The 25,658-nt window shown below is 32.6% G+C and overlaps 1 protein-coding gene across 5 annotated transcripts in view; it reads left to right on the top strand.

Moving 5' to 3' along the window:
- Positions 1 to 25,658, top strand: part of LOC145247969 (uncharacterized) — a 394,038-nt gene that overhangs the window by 136,396 nt on the left and 231,984 nt on the right. For 4 of the 5 annotated variants that reach the window (XM_080109621.1, XM_080109619.1, XM_080109622.1 and 1 more), the window contains one exon: positions 12,726 to 13,220. In XM_080109621.1, the coding sequence (XP_079965747.1) occupies positions 12,759 to 13,220 (462 nt within the window). In that variant the 5' untranslated portion in view covers positions 12,726 to 12,758. Of the gene's footprint in view, positions 1 to 12,725; positions 13,221 to 20,814; positions 21,377 to 25,658 lie in introns of those variants that run through there. The other variant, XM_080109624.1, reaches the window with a different exon arrangement.

The following is a 25,658-nucleotide window of genomic DNA, read 5'->3' as shown; positions in this document are numbered from 1 at the left end:
CTCTGCAAGATCTACCGCAGATGTGCTGACGGTTATATCCCACAGGATAAGTGAATCTCTTGACAAAGGCTTCCTTTCTAGGGCAATTGCTCTTGACATATCAAAGGCCTTTGACAAGGTATGGCATAAGGGTCTACTTCACAAGATTTCCAGTTACGGTATAACGGGAAATGTTTTCTCAATCATTAAATCATTTCTCTCCGATAGGCTCATAAGAGTAGTGGTCGATGGACAAAAATCGGAGGCCTGCAATATAAATGCTGGAGTCCCCCAGGGGTCAATCCTGGGCCCAACTCTCTTCCTGATCTACATCAATGACCTCCCTAAACACATACTTAAATCATTCGTTGACATCTATGCTGATGACACAACCATCTACGGCAACACATCAAAGGCTGTAAATGACAAAGTTCTCTCTGATTCTCTATCCTCTGATCTTGAGCGCGTGGTTCAGTGGGGGAAGATGTGGCTGGTTACCTTTAATGCATCCAAAACCAAACTCCTATCCTTACATCATCAACGCTCTGATCCCCAGCTGGCATCAATTGTGATGGATGGCTCTCGTCTGGGTGAGGCTCCGTGTTTTGACAAGCTTCTGGGTTTGACCTTTACTCCTGATCTGAAATGGAACACGTACATCAAGTCTGTTGCCAAGGTCGCTGGAAAGATGGTGGGATCCTTCTACCGCTCCAGAAGATATCTCACTACTGATGCTATTCTCTATCTATATAAAAGCCAAGTACGTCCAAGGATGGAATACTGTTGCCATATCTGGGCAGGAGCTGCTAAAAACAGCCTATCCTGCCTTGACAGAGTACAAAATAGACTTCGTGGCTTAGTGGGGGATGCCCTTTTCTCTACCCTGCAACCTCTCTCCCACAGAAGAGACGTTGCGAGCCTGTCCTTGTTTTATCGTTATTTCCATGGCAGATGCTCGTCTGAACTGCAATCTCTGGTGCCCCCTCGCCAATCTTTCACGAAAAACACCCGTCTAGCTGGATCCACTGTGAAAAATTTCCCCCACTCTTTATCTGTGCCTAAATCAAAACGCGGATTCCATGAACAAAGCTTCTTTCCTAGAACTGCTCGTCTGTGGAACTCTGTTCCGTCTGCCTGCTTCCCTCCGGACTACAACTTGGATGTCTTCAAGTCCAATGTTAACAAATTCCTAATGAACCGCCCCCTTAAGTAAACACTTCAGCAAATCTCCTCACTCAATTAATGTACTTGCAATAACCCTTATCCCTGAGTGGCTTCCGGGCCTTGATAAGTGGTGATCACTGTGTAAAAAAAAAAACAAAAAAAAAAAACATGTATCTTCGCCACTCGCGTTCTATGGCTAAATAAATCCTCTCGTTATTGTTCTAAAGAAAAAAATACAAATTCAATCATATTTTTATTTCTTCTTTTAATAAAATATTTTTGCATCTTTAACATGTTCTAAAAACAGTTTATTCACAGTTATTAATCACCATCTCAAAAAAAAAATGACATCTAGCACTTGTCCAGTTTCCATTGCAAGTCGGAATAAGGAGAATTCTTCTCAGGGGTGACAATCGTGACAGTCGTATCATATATGAACAAAGAAGGGAGCACAAAAACAATTCATTTTTTTGTTAATTGATTTTGAAAATCTGACAATGGACAACAGTTTACAGCATTTTCCTTGATGCAGCTCACATTCAAAAAAAGGAACATACGGCCGATAGTAGAAACCTTAACTTCTGTTGATAAAATTAGATGAGTGATTTTTTTTCTTTACTGCATTTTCACCCCAAACAAGGCATGACACCACCTGGATATAAGGAGCTACTAATAGGGGTTAAATCTACAAGGGCACTATGCAGGAAGTTGAGCAGCAAGATGTCTTAACATTATACTTGAACTTCTGCATGTCAGTACAGTCAGGGAAGCCAGGACCCGAGAGGGATTTCCCAAATCTATCAGTTTGATGGAAGAAGCTATTTGAGTAGAAGGCTTTCTAACATCTAGCATAAGGGTGGGATTTTGTTGTTTGTCAAGGGTGTTTATGTCAAGAGTGTGCAAGGGCTTGGATCCCATCAGAACATTTTCCATTAAAATGCTTATAAAAAATGCAACATTTCATCAATGGAAAAAGATTGAAGTTAAGTTCACAGTGCAGGACCTATGAGATTGGCGACTCTTTTTTGAGCCTTGTCTAGGAGTGAGAGACTAGTAGCAGATGCATCAGCCCAAATATGGCAACAATACTCTATACATGGGCGAATGGTGACTTTGTAGAGGTATAGAATGCTCTCAGGTATAGCACAGTAGAGAGAACCCATCTTCTTCACAGCAGCCTTGGCAATGTCCTCGATGTTCCCTCTGAATGTTATCAATCAGGAGTCAAAACTTAGGCAGGAAAATGCCGGGATTCGACTTCTACCGAATTTGAAATATTGCACTATGTTTTTAGATTTTTTAGATAAGGATTTATAATTCATCATATTTGGATTATTCGAACTACTGTTCTCATCTTGAGTGTTATTTGTACAACATGTAACCTCCGACCTTCTTCAGTTGTATCTTATCAAAATTGAGAATCTGCACAGAATTTTAAATGGAATCCTCTATTTAATCTATAAAGTGCTCATATTGTAACAGAGCCGCTGATTCTGGTAGCAGCAGCAACATAATACATATACAAATGACCGAGCCCGTGTGCAATATGACGTCACAGTGAAGGGAAAGAAAAAGCACAGATAAAAAGGCGCACGTGGTTAAAGTAGGGATGATTCAATATGTTTCCTGATTCCGATACAATTACCGATTCCGATTCTTTATAAATCTCTAAATATTTGTTCGAGACATGATGGCCAGAAAACAACAACGAGCGACACATGGGTGACGAGAACGTCTTGAAAACACATAACGGACGAGATAAACTAAATGAACTGTTTAAAAAACAAGATGCAATGCGTTGTTGGAAATACCAAGAATAAATACCTTTGGTTGAAAAAGAAAAAAATGCTGAGTTGAATTTCTTTCCTTTTCCTTTTCTTCTGTTTCTTTGCAAGACTTTTATCTACAATATGTTGGGTCCATTAAAATGTTATGGAAGACTGTCCTGAACCGTTAAAAAGAAGGTGTACAACGTTACAACTAGTGATGGGATGATTCTAATATGTTTCCTGATTCCGATACGATTAACGATTCCGATTGGTTATAAATCTCTAAATATTTAACTATAAAATTGTTACTTTTTCCGATTACTGTAAAAAAAAAAAGAAAATACATGTTAAATGTGCAAATATTTTCCCAAATGTAAAAACACTTGTGGAGGATGATCTATATTTTAGCTTTACTGATAGTTTAAAATCAATAAATATTAATTATTTTACATTATTATCAGAAATGGAAGATTTTGAATAAAAAAAAAATTAAGTAAAAAAAAAAGATAATTAAAGGAATCGTTTTTGGCATTGCATACGGACGTACAGGCACTCACACAAAAGCAAACTATTTAATTTTTTCGGTTCTAAAATGCAATAAAACGATTCAAATTTCGATTTGAACACACGGGAAAACAGAAATTTACATTTATTCAATTTATGCTTGACCCCAAACCGTCACAATCTCCCTCGAAAAAAAAAAAAAAAAGCGGGAAATTCTTTTCTTTTTTTTTTTTTTTCCGTGGACGCTGCCGAACTGTAACCTCCCCCCCCCCCTTTTTCTCTTTCTGATTTAATTGCCCGTTGAATTGTTAAACATCTCCACAAACTTTCCGATGTCACTCTCTGTCCGTTTCTAAATAATATACAGCCGAAAAAAAGAAGAGTCAATTGTTAGTTAACCAAAGCATGCACTTAAAAAGTTATTTTTTTCCTTTTTTTTTTTTTCTTTTTGCGTTCCAATTTCATTTCTTAGTCTTCGATGCTTCAGAGATTGTACTAAAATGACGAGAAGTGGACGCGTACCTAAATGAATATCATTTCACACATGGTCAGTGTTATTTATTATTTTTGTTAAATATATATATATATATATATATATATATATATATATATATATATATATATATATATATATATATATATATATATATATATATATATATATATATATTCCCTTTTGCCGGAATTATATAAACACTAGCTGTACCTATACGGGTTCGTGTCGTGGGGGACCTGAAAAAGCTTGCCCCCCTCCTTCCTTTTTTTTTTTTCTTTTTTTTTCAATGGATTATTATGGAACAGACACTAGTTTACCAGATTATCAAAAAAAAAAAAAAAAAATCCTCAATATTTAAACAGTTGTAGAAGGTACTCAGTTTCTAATGCAACATTTTAATAAATTGATCACCCAATTTAGAACTACTCGATATTGTTTTTATGCCAAATTTTGTGAATTTAGCTTTTTTTTTTTTTTTTTAGCAATTAAGCCCCTTTTATTTTAAAAGCGAAATTAAAAAACGGCTAAAGTGCTAAAAAAAAAGGGCTAAATTTATGAAATGCGGCCTCAAAACGTCAAGTAGTTTTAAAATGTTGCATTAGAAACTGAACAACCCCATACAAATATTTGAATATTGACATTTTTTTTTATATATATAATCTGGTAGACTAGTGTCCATTCCATAAGAAACTGCTGAACAAAACTTTAAAAAAAAAAAACGAATATAAAAAAAAATAGAGAGGGGCAAACTTCTTCAGGTCCGCCTTTCACGGTTTTGGGTTTTATTATATTTATGTTTATTTTGGTACCTATGGTATTATAGATCATAATATTTTTTTTAGATAGGATTCTCAAGTTAAATTCAAGTTTTATGGTATCTTCTGTTTATTAAATTGTTTGGTGAAAATACAGAATAATTCCTGTTTACAATGCCTCCCCACGAGGACAGAGTTAGGCACCAAGGTCGTTTTTTAATGTGGAGAAAAGGAACAAAAATTTTAAACTGTCTCAGTCGTGAAGGATTTCTCCTCCACTGACAGAGAACAAGAAATTGAAGTGTGGCATCAGAACAGATACCATACTTAGATCTTGGCCCAGTTATAAAACGCCATCCCCTCTCCATGTTAAGATATGTTTCTATATAAAACCGTTATGGTTATTCGGAATTTTAACCTATTGTTCCAAGGGAGGGAACTATTTTTTACTGAAGTAGTTGAAAAAAAAATTTTTTTTTTCTTTACAATTTTTACTCAAATGTTTTGTTTAAGAAAAATTGTAATATCGCATTTTACATATTTTGAAATTAATGTTATAAAACTTTGTTACATTAAATGAAGTAGCTTGAAAAAATCGTTTTTTCTTACAATTTTTGACGTTTGTAAAGATTGTCGACAGATCTATTTTTTAAAATATGAAATGGTAATTTAAAATAAATATTTATTATTTTATCATTATTACCAGAAATGGAAGGGTTTGGTTTAAACAAAATAAAACAAAAAGCCAATTAAAAGAATCGTTTTGGCATTGGAAAACAGGCATCAATTTTTCTGATTCCGATTAATCGTCCCAGCACTAATATAAATGCCCTGAAAAAGTCAATTCTAATTAATGTTTATCAGTTTTAAAATATGCAAACGAACTTGACTTTTCTTTTTTGCTGTTTTTGTTTTTTAAGAATAGCAATATTTTAAAAATGGTAAACTTTAATCAGAAGTGACTTTTCCAGCGCATTCATATATATCCGATCAGCTCAGCTCAGCTAACAGAGAGTGTCAACAAAGAAGGATAGAACTTGATGAAAACTCCAATAACATGACAATTAAGTAATATTGTTTTTGCTTAAAAAAGCAAAAAAAATATTACTTGTCATGTCGAAAATAGTAAAATTATTAAAAGACGTGCCCCAGCGTATTATAAACACCCCAAACTTCCCATGTTAAGAATAAACACCCCCCAAACATCGAAAGCCGTTCTTAACATGGGGAAGTTGGGGGGGGGGGTCTTCCAAAAGCCGTTCTTAACATGGGATGGTTAAGGGTATTTATACAACGCTGGGGCAAGTCGAAAAAAAAATTACGAAAATTTGAGTAGAAAGTTATTCTTTTTTTTTTTTCACCCCAAACAACGCACTATTACACTTTGATGTAGGGGTTTACTATCAGGGACATAGGTTGCAGGGGCACTATGTAGGGAGTTGAGCAGCAAGATATATGTTTGCATTACACTTGAACTTCTGCATAGCTGTACTGTTGGGGAAGCAAGAACCCGAAAGGGAATTCCAAAGTCTAGCAGTTCTGAGGAAGAAACTATTAGAGTAGAAGGCATTCTTACATTTAGGAATCTCTACTGTGAAGGGGTGGGACTTTTGCTGCTTGTTGGGTTTGTTGGGTGTATTTATGTCGAAAGGGCACAAGGGCTTGTAGCTATTCGGAGCATCCAGCATTAAATTATGTGTAAAACAGGCAGAAGGATGCGACACTCTATCAGTGGGACAGAGGTTGAATCTTAGATGACAGTTCATGACCTATCAGGTTGAGGGAGAGACTAGTAGCAGATGCACTAGCCCGGATGTAACAACAATACTCCATACATGGGCGAATGGTGGCCTTGTAAGGAACAGGATACTTCCAGACTTTCTAGCATGGTAGAGAGAGCCGATCTTCTTCACAGCAGCCTTGAGAATGCTCTCGATATATCTGTTCCAACTCATGTTAAGACAAGGAGTTTGAACAAAGTACTTTCAGATAATGTATCTCTAGCCATAGCTACACTTGTCTTAATATAGAAGGGGTATTTAGTTCTCTCACACTGCAAGAACTTTTCTCTCACACTGCAAGAACTTAGACACCAGGGTCGGAAAGTGGGATTCAGAAGTCAGCACCCTCGAGGAGGGGCACTTTAACCTGCAAAAAGTGTGTTGGCATTCCCCGGTGAGGGTGCCTCAGGTGATTATCAATAAACTAACTCCTTCTCGAAGAGAGAAGGCAAAGCTTGGGAAGATGGACCTTTTAGAAATGTACAAAACTAAACTCCTGCCACAAAATCAACAGGAACCAGATCATTACAGGAATGGTCTAATCTGTTGATTTTGGGGGCCCAGGATAAAATCCCTAGCCGAGTATCAGAACAGAAACTACACTTGGATCTTAACCCAAAATTATTTTAATGTTTAGGATTATTCTGATTACAGTTCTTGTTTGCAACGTTTCATCCGATGTAACTTCCGATCTTCTTCAGGTGCTTCGTGCCGAATTAGTGAATCTTTATGCCAAACTTAATTTCAAATAAAACCTTTCATTTCATCAATGGAGATCGTTTGCTCTCATTCTGTCAGCCATAACTGACTAGAACTCTTAAATAATTTTAGTGTTTTTTACGAGAGTACCCAACGTAGTATAAACAATAAGGTTGGGGGTGTTTATTCCGAAAACCGTTCTTAATATCGAGAGGTTGAAGGTGTTTATACTACACTGGGTATTCTTGTCAAAAACAAAAAAATAAATACCCTAATTTTTCATTTTATTCTTAGTATTGTCTGTATTGAGGATTGAACCTTTAATTCCAAGAAGATTGTCACTTTGAATTGATGGTAAATTTTGACGGTGCTTATGCACTTATTAAACCATGCTATTTTAAAATAGTATTTTCAAGTTAAATTAAAGTTTTATGATATCTTTTATTAAATTGTTAGGTGAAAGTACGGAATAGTTATAAAACACTCTTCTCTCCCCATGTTAAGAATGGCTTTCTAAATAATGTTATTATGTCAGCACCGTTCAATTTGTGCACAAGTACCAATTTTTACTTTAACTGCAACTCAATATCAACCTGGTTTTCGGGTATGCTGAAAACGAATATCACATCCAAATTTGGGTAAGATAAGTAGTTTTCTGGATATTAAGACATTTTTTTCCAATGGATTACTTAATGAATTTCAGAGGCATTCACCATTCTTAAGATGGGGAGGAAAGGGTGTTTTGTAACAGGCATTAGTACTTTTCAGTTGGAAAAAACATGACCATCAGTGAAAACATAACAGACTACATTAAATAATAAACGTCTTAATATTCAGAAAACTACTTACCTGGCCCAAATTCAAATGTGATATTCGTTTCCAGCATACAAGAAAACTTTTAATTAAAAGTCGTCAATTTAAAGGTGAATGTTGAGTTGCAGTTAAAGTAAAAAAAAAAAAGTACAGAATTGATTATTACTTACCACGGGTCCAACGGAGGTTATGTCAGTTGAAACGTGAGAATAACATCCAAGATTAGAACTTTGAATAATACAAATTATCATTCTTCATCAAAAAAAAAAAGGTAAATTTTTATTTCCTTTCATCTTAACAATCACCATCAAAATGACAACTTTAACAATTTTCGAGTATGCTGAAAACGAATATCGCATTTAAATTTTTTGCAAATAGTTTTCTGGATGTTAAGCAATGTAATTCCTTATGTTATAAGCGGTGGCCATTTTTGTATGCACAAACAAAAAAATATGCATGCATTCACTTAATATTCGGTAAGCTATTTGTTTGTGGAAAATTTAAATGCGTTATTCGTTTTCAGCATACCTGAAAACCTTTTAAAGTGGTCATTTTGAAGTAAGTAAAAATTTACAAAAAAAAAATTTGAAACAGGATTTTAGAAGTTAAATTTTATGATTACGGTATCATTTAGTCATTAAATTATTAACTGAAAAATCATTTTGTTATAATTGTTGAATTAATCTTTCTTCATAAAATCATTCTGGCTTTCATCAAGTTCCGTCCTTTTTTTGTTGACATTCTCCGTTACCTGATCTGAATGCGCTGGAAAAGTCACTTCTGATTAAAGTTTACCAGTTTTAAAATATTGTTATTCTTAAAAACCAAAAAGAAAAGAACAGCCAAGTTCGTTTGCATATTTTTAAACTGGTAAACATAAACCAGAAGTGACTTTTTCAGGGTATTTTTATTAGTGTTGGAACGATTATTTGGAATCGGAATCAGAAATCGGAAAAATCGGAACATTTGGGGGTATCGGAATCGGAAAAATCGATGCCTAGTTTCCAATGCCAAAACGATTCTTTTAATTGTCTTTTTTATTTGATTTTGTTTAAAGTAAAATCTTCCATTGCTGGTAATAATGATAAAATAATAAATATTTATTGATTTTAAATTACCAGTAAAGCTAAAATCGATAGATCATCCTCCACAAGTGTATTTTGACGTTCAGGAAAATATCTCCATGTGTTTATGAAAATCAGGGGAAATGACAACATTTAAAGATTTATAAAGAATCGGAATCGGAATTGGTAATTGTATTGGAATCAGAAAAAATATTGGAATCGTGCCATCACTAGTATTTATATAAAGAGGAAAAGATATTGTTAATAAAAAAGATATATACTAATGCATATAAATTTATTGATCAATTTGCAACAAGAGACTAGAATTTGGTGTGTAGAGGTTATTTATTTATTTTTTTAATTGTATAGCTCATTGGACCCTAATTAATTAATTGATTAACTCCGATAACATAACACCTACTCCCAAAAGCGGACTCCACACCGCTACCGTCCAATCCTGTTAAAGTCCCGCTAGCATATTTAAAGTGCCATAATTACGTAATAATCCTCTGGATAATCCTCTGTCTACCCTCCAATGTATACTCCCCTCCCCGATACAAGATCCCTAAATATGCCTTTTTGCTAGATGCCTCATCCATTTATTATTAACTAGCACCCTCCTCCTCTTCTGAGGAGAAGCATTAGGCTTCGAAATGCCTGGCATAAAGAGCTTTCATAACCCCTACACACTGTATTGTATTCCCTTGCTTCAAATTGATAAATAAATCTATATGCATCAGCATATATTTTTATGTTATAAATGTCTTTTTCTTTTGTATCTAAGCTCCAACTCCATGTCAAGTATTTTATCATATCGAAAAGTTTCCATTTAAAGAATCCTTACGTACATCTTTGATCCTCTTGTATACGTATGTATATATTAGTGTTGGGACGATTAATCAGAATTGGAATCAGAAATTGGAAAACTCAGAACTTTTGGTAGATATTGGAATCGGAAAATTTTGTGCCTATTTCCCGATACCAAAAACGATTATTTTAATTCTCTTTTCATTTTTTTAGATTTTGTTTTAAACAGAATCTTCCACTGCTGGTAGTGATAGTAAAATAATAAATAACTAGCGGGACCTTTGGAAATTCCACAGGGGACCCATGCGTATGTAATATATTGATGTTGGCATACTGTAGATGTTCAGTGTAAGTGGAGACGCTCTGATATTATTGGAGCTTTTTTGTTAAAACTGCAAAAGTATTTATCTAAGCTAGCACGAACACCCGGTAAAGCTCAGTCGTAAAGTACGCTATAACATGATATTTTAATTCTTGAAGATTTCGTATATATTATTATAGAGTTAATGTTCCATCGATTTTTATATATTATAAAGTTGCGATTTTAAAAGTAAAAAATATATATCTATGTGACTTGGGTGCATTAGCGTGAATCGAAACCAAAATAAAAACTTATGAAAAAAATATATGTATATATATATATATATATATATATATATATATATATATATATATATATATATATATAACTTGAGTTCCTTCAGCCATAATCGAAACCGAAACCTATGAAGAATTTTTGATAAAATTATTTATAAAAAAATAAATGATTTAATGACCATCAACTATAGTCGAAACCGAAACCAAAACTTATGAAGAATTCTTGGTAAAATTATTTATGACACAAAATAGAAGAACAAAACAATTAAATAACCCGGATGTAAGCGTGACACACAAAAGAACACACACACACTATCATATTAATATATAGATTTTAAACTATCAGTACAAGTGTCCGTTTATGGTTGGGGGGGTATCTGGAGCCCATATAGGAATATTACTTTGATGAAATAGTTTGATCTTAGCATTGTTCCACATTTGATGAGGTACTTATTTTAATTAAAACCAAGGAAATATCTCTTGGGTGGTCAGACTTAGGCTGAAGATATTTTCAATTCTCTGTGTCTCTCCCTGTCTTTTTACTTTGTCCAAGCATCTGTCGCCTGTAATGTCTGCCATTTGTATGGACCACAAAAAACATGCGGCACAGTGCAATAAGCAATTTAATAGCATTAAATTTTGCGATATTCTATATTAATAAAACAGTAGATGCATGTCAGTTTGTCTGCATATAAATATTTAATCAATAAACTCTTAAACTACTGGTCACATAACACTAAAATTAACATGAAATAGTAATCAGATTTTTTTTTTTTTTTTTTTTTAATATTTCAAGCGATTCTCCGCTCTTTATCAGAAAATATAGGAAAATAACAAGATGTTGGAAGAAAATGGAAATTTGTTTTCTGCCTGCGTTCATTCCTTGCAAAAGTTTTTCAAAGTGTTCACATGAATTCTCTTAACCGTTTGTGAAAGAAGAATATTGTAATTTTTTTTTTAATTTGTAATGCATTAGCGTTTATTTGAACCAGCATCAACATCAAAATGCAGCTGAGTTCAATATGTATAACAAATGATTAGAAACAGAAAGGAATGTGTTGAACAAAAAAATTAGCATAATGGAAAAAAAAAATCAATATATCTATAAAAAGCGTGTGTGTGTGTCTATATTATCCTACCAAACTACTCTGTCAATTTTCAGTCTACAGACTCGAGATTTGACGTAAGGGGTAGTGAGATTTGGGAAAATCTTTTTAATCGGTTTTCAGCCAGAAATTTGGCTGTCAAGGGGTCAAAGTTCAACGATTTTACTTTTGAAAACTCAATCAAACTCCTCCACCAATTTTAGGTCTGAACACTTGAAATTTTAGATAGGTTGCTTCAACAGGGATCAAACTTTTTAGTTTGATTTGAGCCCAAAACAATAAATTTTAAGGGGTCAAAATTGGGGTCAAAGTTAAAAAAAAATTTTATCTTTGCAGTCTCTACCAAATTACTCAGCCAATTTTTGGTCTAAACGTTTGAAAATTTACATAAAGTGTATTCAGACATAGGACAAGCTTTTTAATTGGTTTTTCGCTGAAAATTTGGCTGCCAAGGGGTCAAAGTTAAAAAGATTTGACCTTTGTGGTCTCAAGTAAACTATTTAATCAATTTTGGGTCTAAACATTTGAAATTTTACATAAAGGGTATTTAGACACGCGGCAAGCTTTTTAATCAGTTTTGGGGTGAAAATTTGACTGACAAGAGGTCAAAGTGAAAGAGCTGACCTTTGCAGACTCTACCAAACTCCTCCACCAATTTTGGGTCTAAACACTTGAAATTTTAGATATAGGTTACCTGGACATAAGTCAAACCTTTTAATATATATATTTATACATATGCTTATAAAGTTATGAACAGTACATAGGCCCTGAGCAAAGCTGGGCTGAACTGCTAGTATCTAAAAAATATCTTATTTAAGCATATTTTACGACAGGGCAATGCCAGGCAGCATGCTAGTAATAATAATAATAATATATATATATATAAAGTTGCAAATAGGCTAAAGATTTTTTTATTCCAATATCGAAAAAAAAAAATTTTCCCCCAAGTTCCTTATTCCAATGAATTGTCCAAGCATGAATTATTATATAAATCATGAAATATTTTGAAAATAGGGGGGGGGGGGGAATTTCATAAAAATACTAATGGAGCCAATAATACACAAACAGTGGTATCATCGTTAAAAAGATTTTCAAAGAAAACGTTGCAACCTAGATAAGCCAGTTTTGAAATTATAACCTATAAATGATTGTAGTAAATTTTTACCATTTTTTTTTTTTTTTAATTTGCAGGAATAATATTTTTCCAAGGCTAACAAGAGCAAGATGGCAACAATGCCTTCCAAGGAGAAATTCAAGGAAATCATTGTAACGCTACTCCAAACAAAGAACCACAACTGCATCTCCCTTTCGGACACGCAATACGCAGAAATCGTAAAGACCCTAAAAAGGGTGAAAACTACCGGCCCAAAATCGTGCAAAGACTACTATCGTAAAAACCGGTTTTCGTTGACACTTATTAATGGTGAAGAACGCTTGACGAAAAGTGGGACTAATCTCGAGTTTGTTTCGACGGATGATCTGTTCGATGTCATCCACCAGGCGCACATGTTCACGAACCATGGTCGGAGGAACACCATGGTTAAGTTGTTGGCAACGAAATATGCAAACATAACACAGGAACAAGTGATGGTCTATTTGAAAATGTGTGAAGAATGTCGAATCAACCATAAATCCAAAATTTGGAAAGGTTTCAATTTGAATTTTGGTGAATCACCAGTTCCACGTGTAAGTAGCAGAGTTTTTTTTAACTTCTTTCACTGCTTTTTCGTTATAATAGCAAAATTTGAAAATCAAAATATTGATAAAGCTCAATAATTCGATAAATTCTATCTTTACTTGTTGTCATTTTTCTACTGAATAATTTTTCATAATTTTTTGCTGATGCTACCAAATCAGGCTGTCTATTGGCTTCCTGAGACGAAATGCACCTACCTTGATGTTCCTTTTTGTTTTTCTATTCTCTTTTGTAAAACTTAATTATGTTTTACAAAAACAACAGCCCCTTTCCCCCTTCACCTTTTTTTTCTTCCCTTATTTCTCAGTCCTGGATATGACCTTAAACTATATCCAGTGGTGAGGCCCCAGCTTGCAGGCTTTGGGGAGTGTGGAGCCACCCTTTAATTGCCATTGCTCCCAGGTCCACTCTGACCCAAAGTGATAGTACCTGTTAGGGTCCCAACTATGGGTTAAATAGAAACCGACTTGAAAACAACAAATATATTCTATTAAAAAATTTTTCTTCAAAATTCGGCATTAAATAACCTGAAAAGGGTTGATATGCCGTAAAACAAAAACAACCAAACAACCATCATAATTTTTTGACTAACTAGTGAGACCTGTGGAAATTCCATACCAGACTCTTTCATATTTTATATATTGATGTTGTCATTTGATGGATGTTCTGCACAAATGGAGACATCCTTATTTTATTGTAGCTCTTTTGTTAAAACCACGAAAGTATTTATGTAAGCTAGCAGGAATGCCCAGCATAACCCAGTCGTAAAATATGCTTAAATATGGTATTTTAATTCATGCAGATTTCCTATATAATGTTATAGTTAATTTTCTATCGATTCTTATAAAGCTGTGATTTCAAAAATAAAAAAATATATCCAAAACCAAAACTGATAAAGAAAAAGAAATGTATATATATATATATATATATCAACATTTTCAACCATTCATAAACTACATTTAACATCCCAATGAATGCATTAACAAAGATACTTACAGGCGTTGAAGGCAGACGATTAAAAGATACATCTGCCTTACTTAAAAAATGCTAGTTTTATTTTTGGTGTGTTTAAAACCCCACCTACTCTATTTACTGATGAGGAGACTTTGTTTTATAAAATCAAATGATAAAATTATTGTCCAAGACTTATTGTCTCAATAAAAACATTGTTTCCGAAACCATCGTACAATTTATTGATTTTGTTTGTTTTTCCTTGTGAAACCGATTTTTAATATTAATTATAAATTATCAATCATTTTACTCAGTATTAAAATAGCTCTAAGATATCTATGCCTATCGAGCTTATTATATATCTACATTACAACAAACACTGTTTTCTTTTAACTGTATTAATGCATTTACTAATACATTAAAATAAACTCTGCTCTTTAGACTGTTGTTCTAATCCCCTTAAAAAAAAAATATATATATATATATATATATATATATATATATATATATATTAATTGGAATGATGCAGACATCATTTATAAAAAAAAACATTTTTATTCCTAAACATTACTCAAATAAAATAAGGGAGATAATTCCTATTTTAATTTGTAGGTTAAAATAGGAATTATTTCCTTACATTATCATTTTTCATTCGTTTCATCTCTATATTAAAAACTATATATATATATATAACTTGAGTTCCTTCAGGTATAATTGAAACTAAAACGAAAACTTATGAAGAATTCTTGGTAAATTATTTATTACAAGAAATGGAAAGTCATAACAATTAAATAACAGTTGATCAGGAAGAAGAAAAAAAAAAAAAGAAAAAAAAAGTGTATCCTCGAGTGGCCTCTTGGCCTTGATAATGTGGTGATGCCTGTGTAAAAAAAAAAAAGGGTGTAAGCGTGACACAAAATAACACACATGCTATCATATTAATATACAGATTTTATCATGACATGTAAGCATGTAATAATGGTTTCACCTGAAATGTGTTGGTTTAAAAGATCATCAATGTAAATGAACATCTACAAAACATTTGATCAAAATGAAATATATTTATCCAAGTACCCTGAGTAACGTAATTTCAGAATATATGTTAATAAGAGTGGACGGAGGGTAATTATTTCCAAAATCCAAGAAGGTGTTCGTGAACGGACAGACAGCAACAACATTATATATAAAATGAAAGAAGGGGACATAAAAAGCACTTACTACTAAAGGATAATAATCAAAACTTAGTTATTAAATGAAACAGTTCTTCTTCGTTATAATAGTGAAATTGGAAAATTGAAATATTGTATTGAGTTTTGCGAAAAAAGAAACTGGTGAGGTGAACTCGGAAAAACGAAGGTAGATATTTTCTGAAAACTTTGAAAAATTTCATAAAAGTGATTTCTCGCTAATTGTCATTAAAAACTTTTCATTAATAACTAATTTTCTATCTTATCGTTTTTCATAATTTTTGGATATGTTCAATACTATGACATGACAATTAAGTTGATACCATTGGTTTCACTTGAAATTCCATATTTGGATTTTCGAACTTTGCTATTATAACAATGAAGTACCCTTCTGTTTTTTATGTGGCTCATTATGGAAATAAAATTGTAGCTTTTTCAACCTAAAATGTAATGTTCATTATTTGACTTATATGACAGTAAATAAAATTCCATCTTTTAAAACAACTATTTAGGCTGTTGTTTAATTGGAATGATGCAGACATCATTTATAAAAAAAAACATTTTTATTCCTAAACATTACTCAAATAAAATAAGAGAGATAATTCCTATTTTAATTTGTAGGTTAAAATAGGAATTATTTCCTTACATTATCATTTTTCATTCGTTTCATCTCTATATTAAAAACTAGCAGGACCTGTTAACCAGTGTTGCCCGGTGGAAGTATCCCCCCCCCCTTCCCTGTGTAAAAAAGTAAAGTATGGTTGTTGTTGGTGGGCCCCCTAAACCTGCCCATGTTAAGAACTGTTTTTGGAATATAGCCCCCCCCCCAAACCCTCCATGGTAAGAACGGCTGTCGGAATAGATACCTCCAACCTCCGCAAGTGAATTACCGTGTAGAATGCAGGTATTTATATCTTGAAAACTACCTTTCTGCACCAAATAGAAATAACCTTGCCTTAATGAGTATACTGGAAAACTTTAAAACTCGTCATACTCGAGGAAATTTTGGAGTTGGATCTAATGTAAAAAATTACCCCTCCCCCCCCTGCAAAAAAAGTTGTAGAAGCCGAAAAGTGAAAAAAAAAAAAAAAAGAAACGTAGTTCCCCCCCCCCCAAAAAAAAAATAGGTTCCCGTAAACTTAACTATGCAAGCAGTAATAACAACCATTCCCCATATCAAAAAAGAATGCTGTGCAGACGGTTGGGAAATTGCGCCCCCCCCCCCAAAGTGAATAACGTAAAAATGTTCTTTCACATTTTTCGTTGGTAGTGATCAATGTTTGTTACTTTCAAAGTACATGAGGACACACACTTAATCATTATTGCGACAGACAGACAGACAGACAGACAGAAGAACAGTACATTTTGTTTGTTTTGTGTTCTACAAGCTAGTGAAACTCAACCCACCCCACCCTCACAGATAAAAAAGTAAAAAAGACAGAAGTTATGGTTTAATATGAGAATGGATGAACATTGAAAACGGTTTGTGATTGTATTTAGTTTAAAATAACAGAAACTTTAAAAAAAAAAAAATAATTGTGCTAAAAGTAATAATTTGTTAGTTTTTTTTTTAGAGAGAGCGCGAGAGAGAAAGAGAGCGTAGATGATAAATTAAATGTAAAGTAAACGGAAGCCATTCAGTAAATTTGTTTGTTGGTAGTTAATGTTTAAATATATGCGAGCGGCCAAGAAGTAAACAATCTAAACGTAATTTTGTCTTGCAGATGCCATGTTGTGTATAATCCGTAAGTGTTCGTTTTTGTTAAAGGTTTAAAATCTGGAATAAGAGAAATACAGCTGGCATCCAATGAGAAAGGGTGGAATGAATGAAGGGAGAAATCATTTGCAAATCTGCAAATCGGTAGTGAACATTATTTCTATAAGTTTATGAATTAGTTAATAAGGATGACAGGGCAATACAAGTCTGTGTGTAATTTTACACGGCATAGAGTGGGGGCAGTGAGAGCAGTTATAAATTAGAGAGAAAAATAGGAACTACTTTCTTTAATGGTATTAGCAATAGTGAGAATTTCTCTCCTGGGATGAATTGTAAGATTTTTATTATAAGGCCTAAATCTGCCTATAATGAAGTTGTATAGTTACATAATGTAGTGGCTAATAGTCTAGACACAATAAATTTGTATGTGGCATCTGTTGTTGCAAACCTACGGTAATTTCGTCCAGAGGAAAATTTCTTCAATCAAAATATTATATACAGGATATCATGTATGACCTACAAATTATTACAAACTGAAATAATATGACTGAACCTCAGGGAACTTCAAGTAGGAACAGATAATATTACAGTTCTTATTTAGAATTCAACCTATTTTTTAAAAAAGCAAAAATATAGAAAATCTTTAAAATATACATACTCATCACAGAATGAAGATGTCATATTCCAAAAATCATATAAATTGATCAAGTAGTTTTTATTTTAACAACAAAAATCAAATTTTATGAGTAAGAAAAAGGACTGTCTCGTGTCACCATCTTGAAAAAAAAAGCAGATAAATCCACAATAATTCAAACTGTGAGATAAATCTTGTAATGCTACTGATTTCATATTAATCGCTTAAAATTGTTTAAAAATGGTTTTTCTTTGTATAAGAAAGACTACTTGATCAATTCATATGATTTTTGGAATATGATAGTTCTGTTCTGTGACATGTAGTACATCATAAAGATTTTTTTATGATAGGTTGAATTGTTAAAGTCTTTCCAATCATACTGTGAAGATTCATAACAATCCGCCCAAAAGTAAAGGCAATGTTGGTTGAGAGGTATCTCTCTTGTACATAGTTGGTTTGAACGCAAGTTAATGCTACTGGCATGAGATTTTGTACTTTCGTTACCCGCTTAGTGAGAAATTCAGAAATGAGACCATCTCTCATTGATGTGACTTCATAACTTGTTGAACAGTGTTACAAGAATTAGCAAAAGTTCTTAAAAGCATCATTATCAAAATTCAAACAATCTATATATCTATAAAAGTGAACGTGTCTGTGTGTGTGTGTGTGTCTGTGTACATTTCCCTACTCTGTCAATTTTTAGTCTACAGACTCGAAATTTGATATCCAGGGTACTGAGATTTGGGAAAATCTACGTGATTGGGTTTCGGCCAGAAATTTCGCTATGGGGTCAAATTTCAACGATTTGACCTTTGAGAACTCTATCAAACTCCTCCGACAATTTTGGGTTTACACACTTGACATTTTAGATATTGGTTCCTTGGACATGGATCTAACTTAATAACTTGATTTGAGCCCAAAACAATAAATATTAAGGGGTCATAATAGGGGTCAAAGTTAAAAAAAAAATTACCGTTTTTTTTTTTTTTCCCAGCATACACCTTCAAACACCCGGGCAACGCCGGGCACTCATTGCTAGTTTTGAATAAACAGACAAACTGTTTTGAAACCTCGTTAAGATGTAAATATTTTATTACAAAAAAAAAAAAAAAAATCATACAATTTTTTTTTTTTAACTTGAAATACTTTTTATTAATTTCGAATGGCAAAATATTCATCATCAAAGAACAAAAGAGTTTTTTTGCTGCCGTTTCGTGAATAAAATATCTTTGTTGCATCAAGGCTGTTCAGGTGTTTACTCACTCAGTATTGTTGGAAAGAAACTCTTCACTTTGAGCTTTTTAGCCGCATGTTCATGGTTTTTAACGCCGCATGTATGGTTTTTAACGCCGGCTAATCATAATTTTTTTAAATTTTCGAGTACTTTTTTATTGTATTTGAAAGATTATAGTTTAAAGTTAATTTCTCAAAGAAAAAAAAGTGTGAAATAAAAAATACATGGAATACTTTTGTCTCAAATCTGAAAAACCCTAGATTTCACGTAAAAATGCATTATGACAAAGATCGCGTTTACATTTTTCTGGCATTATTTCCAAGTTAAGTATTAAGTTAAAGTCTTAAGATAATGAATTAATACAATAAATGTACTTAACTTTTGCAAAAAAAAAGTAATAATTATCCAAAAATGTATCACTGGTAGCAACGAGACTCGTTCATTCGTATCAAAATAAACTCTCGCGGCAAAATTGAAATATGTATGGAAGGACAAATTAGACATAATTTATGTCTTTATTCCGGCATACAGAGCGACTTTTTTAAAAAAATATTTTGAGTCGAAGACCCTCCTTCCTTCATTTAAAAATGCATAAAAGTTAATTAAATTCATTAATTATACTACTGACAATTTATTCTTTGAAAAAAAAAGTTAGCGCCATTATTTATTAATATTAATATAGAATTACAATTGGTTAAAAAAAAAAAAAACAATTTATAATCATTGAAAACATTACACACTAAAAAATTACAGTCTTACGTCAAAATTTATCATAATGTTTACGTGAAATTTAAAGTTGAACACAAACGGGCGAGTAGTTGAAAAGAGGAGGAGGGTGAGCAAAACAGACTGGTTTTCTTTTCAACTCTGCGCATCCGTACTTACCCACCTGGAACATTCGTATAATTTTTGCCATTTTTTAATTAAATTATTTTTCTATGTTCCTGTTTTCAATTTAATTTTTTTACTTTATTTTCCAAGATTATATGAACATTACTTTACGTTGATAATTATACGTTCTTGCGTGCAATGGAAATATTAAAATCTTACATGTAAAGATTACGTTAAAAATATAAGCGTAAAAAAAAGTAGAAATAATTTTTACAATTATAATTTTTTTTGTGTGAAAATATTAAATAAACAATGCTGAATTCAATGATAATATTGGTAGTTCGAGAAATTAATTTTTTTTTTTTCAAGTTATATCGAATTCATTAATACGGACTTCAGGGGCTTTTTTCGTAATGTTCGTGTAAAAATTATTTTATTTTTATGTTATTGTTACAAATTACGATGCTTTATTTATATAGAAAAATCAAAAATAAAGTCTTGCGTTTTTTATTTACTACTGAAAACCATAACTTTAGTAAAGGTATTTTTTGTTTAAACAAAATAATACATTTTCACTCGGATTTAAATAAATATAATTAGTTCATTATATTCCGTGATCATTATTTGATAAATACTGAAAATTTCATTAAAATTTGTTAATTTCCTGATTTTTAGTGGAGTAAAGGAAGGGGTCAAAATGTTTATACATTGTGAGCATCGGCATTCATTTTGCCCGTATCTAAGGCTTAGGTTGCAATGGCCAAACTAAAGCATCGCGGATGCTTTAGTTTGGCCATTGCAATTTTTAAAGACGTCGATGCTTAGCATCGGCGTCTTTAAAAATCTTCAAAAATTAAATAATTTAGTTAAAGAAGCAAGTAAGTAAATAAAATGATACCCGAGCAACGCCGGATAGGGTCAGTATTTATATGAAACAGAAATCTTTAATAAACATTATTTTTCCTTTCTTGTTGAGTTATTTTTTTTTCTTGTCCTAATTCTAGTTTGTTCCTGCTTTCTTCTTTCTCTCCCATTGTTAAAAGTACAAAATAAAACCAGTGCACGAGAAAAGCCCAGTCGACAAAAAAAACCCAAAACCAGCCACCATTTTATGCATTTTCGGCATAATATGAGATATTTAATTTCCCACTCACAAAATGGACATTATCAGGAACAACAAGGGGGGTCAGAAACTCTGCTATGGAGGTTACATGTACACCAGGAAAACTATAACTAAAAATCGAATTCGCTGGGAATGTACCCGACGGATTTTGCTCTCGTGTCATGGAGCCATCAGCACGGATCGCGGTATCACGGTTTCAATGAACGCGAAAGCGCACAGCCATGAATCGGATGAGGCTGAGGTTGAATTGGCCAAACGAAAACATCAGCGTCTGATCAAACATCTCTATAGGAAAAAGAAAATATCAAAAACACTTCCTATGCGGAAGGAAGCCATGTTGGATGCCAGTGGTGGTGAAGAGTGCGTGAGCAGCAGAAGCGGTGGAGGGAAACCGGGTGCGATAGGCGACCACACCTGGCGGGTGGGGCCCGACCAAAAGACCCCATCGTTTTTTGCAGAAAAAATAGTTGTAAGTAATTGAAAAAATTTGAATTTATTTTTTTTTTTTTAAGCATTAACAGTAGTCGCGGATATAAAGATACGGATTATTATTGTTTTTTTTTTTTGTTGTTGATGAAGTTTATTATTTCCTATTTTAGTCACGTAAATCATTTAGAGTGTAATGTGTTTCAGTATTTTCTTCAAATAACTAATTTTTTAAATTTATTTTGATTTAGATCATATTGTGATGAAAAAAAAAAACTAAAAAAAAACACAACAATAAAAACAGTAAGTTATAACGAATTTTATCGTACATGTTAAACGAAAATTCGCGCCCAAAATAGTCGGTAAAACTATACAAACACCGTGACAGCGAATTAACCCTAACCCCTAACCCTAAACCCTAACCCTAACCCTAACGCTGTCACGGTGTTTGTATAATAATACCAAATAGTCGCTATTTTTTATAAGTCCCAGTTTATAAGTTCTTATTGAAACTCATGTTCATACTTTTCTAATTAAGACAGACTCATATTTTTCTTTTACAAAGGTCACTGTGTGTGTGTGTGTGTGTGTGTGTCATTCGGAGTTCGTTGACTCCGAATAGTAAATTATTTTGGTATTATTTTTATTGGTAAAGTCACTAAGTACAGTATTGAGTTGATAGCGAGAAAATAATTCTGCGTAGGCATTATTTTATTTATTTATTTAATATTATTACTTGAGGAATCATTTTGAGTTAAAATCTTTTGAGAAATACATATTTTATATGAGAAATACACACTTTCACTTGAAATATCTGCACATTTAGTAATGAAAACCGTAACACATTTTCCGGCGTACGTTTTGTCTATAAAAAAAAAAAAAAACGAAACGTTGATCCAAAAATGAACCGGAAAACGAAACATTTTCTTCCTTATTGAAAACTGTACTTCGTTTCGTTTTCCGTTTTTTACCTCAACAAGACATAAGCCTACGTGTTTTCATTATCTAATATGTAGATATTTTTAAGTGTGTATTTATCACTAAAATGCGTATTTTGAAAAAGATTTTAACTCGAAACACTCCTCTCCTCAACGGTAAATTTTTACTTGGTTTCCGCCTTAACATTTTCCTTAAAAAAGGACAACTTTTAAAAGTTTTCGGATATGCTGAAAACGAATATCGCATTTAAAATATACGCAGTTTTCCGGATATTAAGCAACGTCATTTTTTATATTATTGCCGGTGGCACGCGCACAGTTTCTCGAGTTCCGCAAGAGCGCGCTTGCGCGTACGAAGATGGCCACCAGCAATAACATAAGAAATGACATTGCTTAATATACGGGAAACTACTTATTTGCGGAAAATTTAAATGCGATATTCGTTTTTAGCATACCCGTAAATCTGCAAAAGTCGTCTTTTTAAGGGAAAATATTAAGATGGAAACCAGGTAAAAATTTTAATAAACATTTACACAGGTAGGGGTGGAACTACGCTTTTTTAATAGGGACTAATGACAAAGTAAAAAAATGAAAATGCTTTCTGCTAGTTTGACCGATTCTTTTAGTGTGCCAGTGTGAAAAGTCTTTAGAGAGGTAGAGATAGGGACATAAAACTTTATTGCTTTTATATTCACTCTCTTTTTTTTCTCTATTCGTTTGACTATCATCATAATTTATAATCCGGGTTTGTATTACTGTACACATAGATTCGAAAAAGTTGTCAAAAAAAACAAATATATAACAAATAAATGTTATCAAAGGCAAGATAAGTTACTTTTCTACCTAACTGGATATATTTTTCGTGTTTTTATTCAATGTAACATGTTTATTCAGCTCGAAAAACATACATTGTTTACCGATGTATTGGAAAATTCAAAATGGCGCCCAACTCTCTCTTTAACACGGTAAGTTCGGGGAAAGGTGTTATGAATAATAAACTAGACAAAATACTATTAAAACCCTACCGAATATATGTCAACCCATGTCACGGTAATATATATTGAGTGAGTTTCTAACAGTATTTTGTCTAATTTTATATTTATAGCACCTTTTCCCAAACTTACCCTGTTAAAGAGAGAGTCGGACGCCATTTTGAATTTTCCATTACATCGGTAAACACTGTATGCTTTTCGAGCTGAATAAACATGTTACATTGAATAAAAACACGAAAATTATATCCAGTTTGGTAGAAAAGTAACTTATCTTGCCTTTGATAACATTTATTTGTTATATATTTGTTTTGTGACAACTTTTTCGAATCTATGTGTACAGTAAAACAAACCCTATAATCCTAGCAAAGCCATTATCACAGTACAAGAAAGGTCAGGCATATGAAATCAACAGTAGGTTCTTTGATATATCAGAGGCGCGTCTATAATAAACGTTCTGTTTAGTGCAAAATTGAACCATGATACTTGACTTTTGCATTTTAAATTCAAGCCATTATATAAAAAAATAATTTTATAAAATCAACAGTAGATTCTCTACTTTGCAATGTAGACTACAATGTATTTGGACTAAGTCACTACAAAGGGGCATGTGAAGCTTCCTCCTGGTGTACCGCGATGGGTCCCCAACTAGAGCAATCGATTTGATTGAAAAATGGACGCTTTCACTGATTTCGGTGACAATAAAAATATAGGAGTGTGAAACATTTGTCGATCATCATTTAATCCCGGGCAACGTTTCCGCAAGTAATAGCTTATTTTCTTTCAGAACAAAAACGTTATAATTGCGAGTTGGGGAAAGACGTAAACAAGCAAAAACACTGATAATTTTATACATATTGGCAAACCAGAAGAGTACCCGATTCAAAGTTAGCAGCAAACGATGTTTGGTCAGATTCTATTCCTGATATTAAACTTCATCAGTAATATAACTTCCAACGATAGTTTCAATTTTCAAAATTCATTTATTAAATTGTTAGGTGAAAGTACAGAATAGTTAACAAAGAACCTTCCTCTTCATGTTTTAGGATGGCTTTCTAAATAATAATGTAGGTGCCACAGATTTAACCCCACCCCCATATGTAACACGATGTAACTGTAATTAAATTTAATATTATCATCCTAACTTTTGTACCATTTAAAAGAAGCTTCAAATAAACTGCTAATATTTTTTTATTTTTTACAGCATACGAAAATAATGAAAATGCAAGGCTAAAATTGTGTTTACATTATTGATGGTTTAAAACAACGTTCCTCCTGTGTAGTGATGTTTTTGAAGCCGTAAACATACCAGTGTTTAAAAAAATCTAGCAAAAATCAACTAATGGTCAGATTTTCATGAGATTTTCGATACTTATTCATTTTGAAAATAACTTACATAATAAATATATGAGGGGAAATAATTTTTTAGGCGTTCTATCCCCCCACCCCCATATTTCATGTTACGAAAACTAAAAATAAATTTAAGCCCATAAAAATTGCAAAATGTTTAAAGCTGAAGAGTTTAAATAATTAAAAAAGTTAGATATATAAACCCATTATTTAATTCACTTACCTTAAAGCTGTTAATAAAAACAAAACAATATTATGTTAAAATGAACTCAACGCTTTTTCTCGATAATATTTTTTTATTGATAATATAATTATTTGAATTACAACAAAAAAAACAGAATTCTAAAAATAATTACTTTTAAAAAGCTTTAAATTGTATTAAACTAGCTCTGGTGCCCGGCGTTGCCCGGGTGTTTGAAAGTATGTGTTGATAAAAAAAAAAAAAAAAAGTGGTAGTAGGCAGGCAGGCTCGAACCAGTACCGCGAAGAAGGAAAAGAAAGTGAAAAAATATGACGTGTTTGCTGTTGCGTCCATCGCCAAACCGAAAGTGGTGAAGGTTTAAATTAAAGCTAGTCAATCAAAAAGAGGCGATGATTTTCGAAAATATCGACGAAAAAAAAGCAACCCCTTCTTGTAGAAAGTGCCCAGTTCAGGGTGAAGGAATTAATGTTTTTAGCCAATTTTTCGATATTTGTCGTCCGAAGGGTCGAACTTCAAAAGGATACCGATTTCGTGAAAATTCGTCGTCTCTGTCGAAAGTTTTATATACATATATACATACATACATACATTTAAACAGACAAATGAGATTTATATTATAGATCCCAATATTCCGCGATATGAAGTTTAAACATAGATTTTTTTATAACAGGTTTCTAATATTAAATATATTTGTATAATAGAATATATGACTATTGTCAATGTTAAAATCGGAAATCCAGCATCAGCCTCAAAAAAAAAAAAAAAAAAAATTCATTTTGATTTGATTATTTTAATTGAAGTAGTAGCAACTTTATTTTTACGTCTTTTTAAAAAAACTGTACAAAG

Source organism: Euprymna scolopes, chromosome 26 (assembly GCF_053919585.1).
Source record: "Euprymna scolopes isolate OS-2025 chromosome 26, ASM5391958v1, whole genome shotgun sequence".
NCBI classification, from domain to species: Eukaryota; Metazoa; Mollusca; class Cephalopoda; order Sepiida; family Sepiolidae; genus Euprymna; species Euprymna scolopes.
This window is presented reverse-complemented; position numbering and strand designations above follow the sequence as displayed.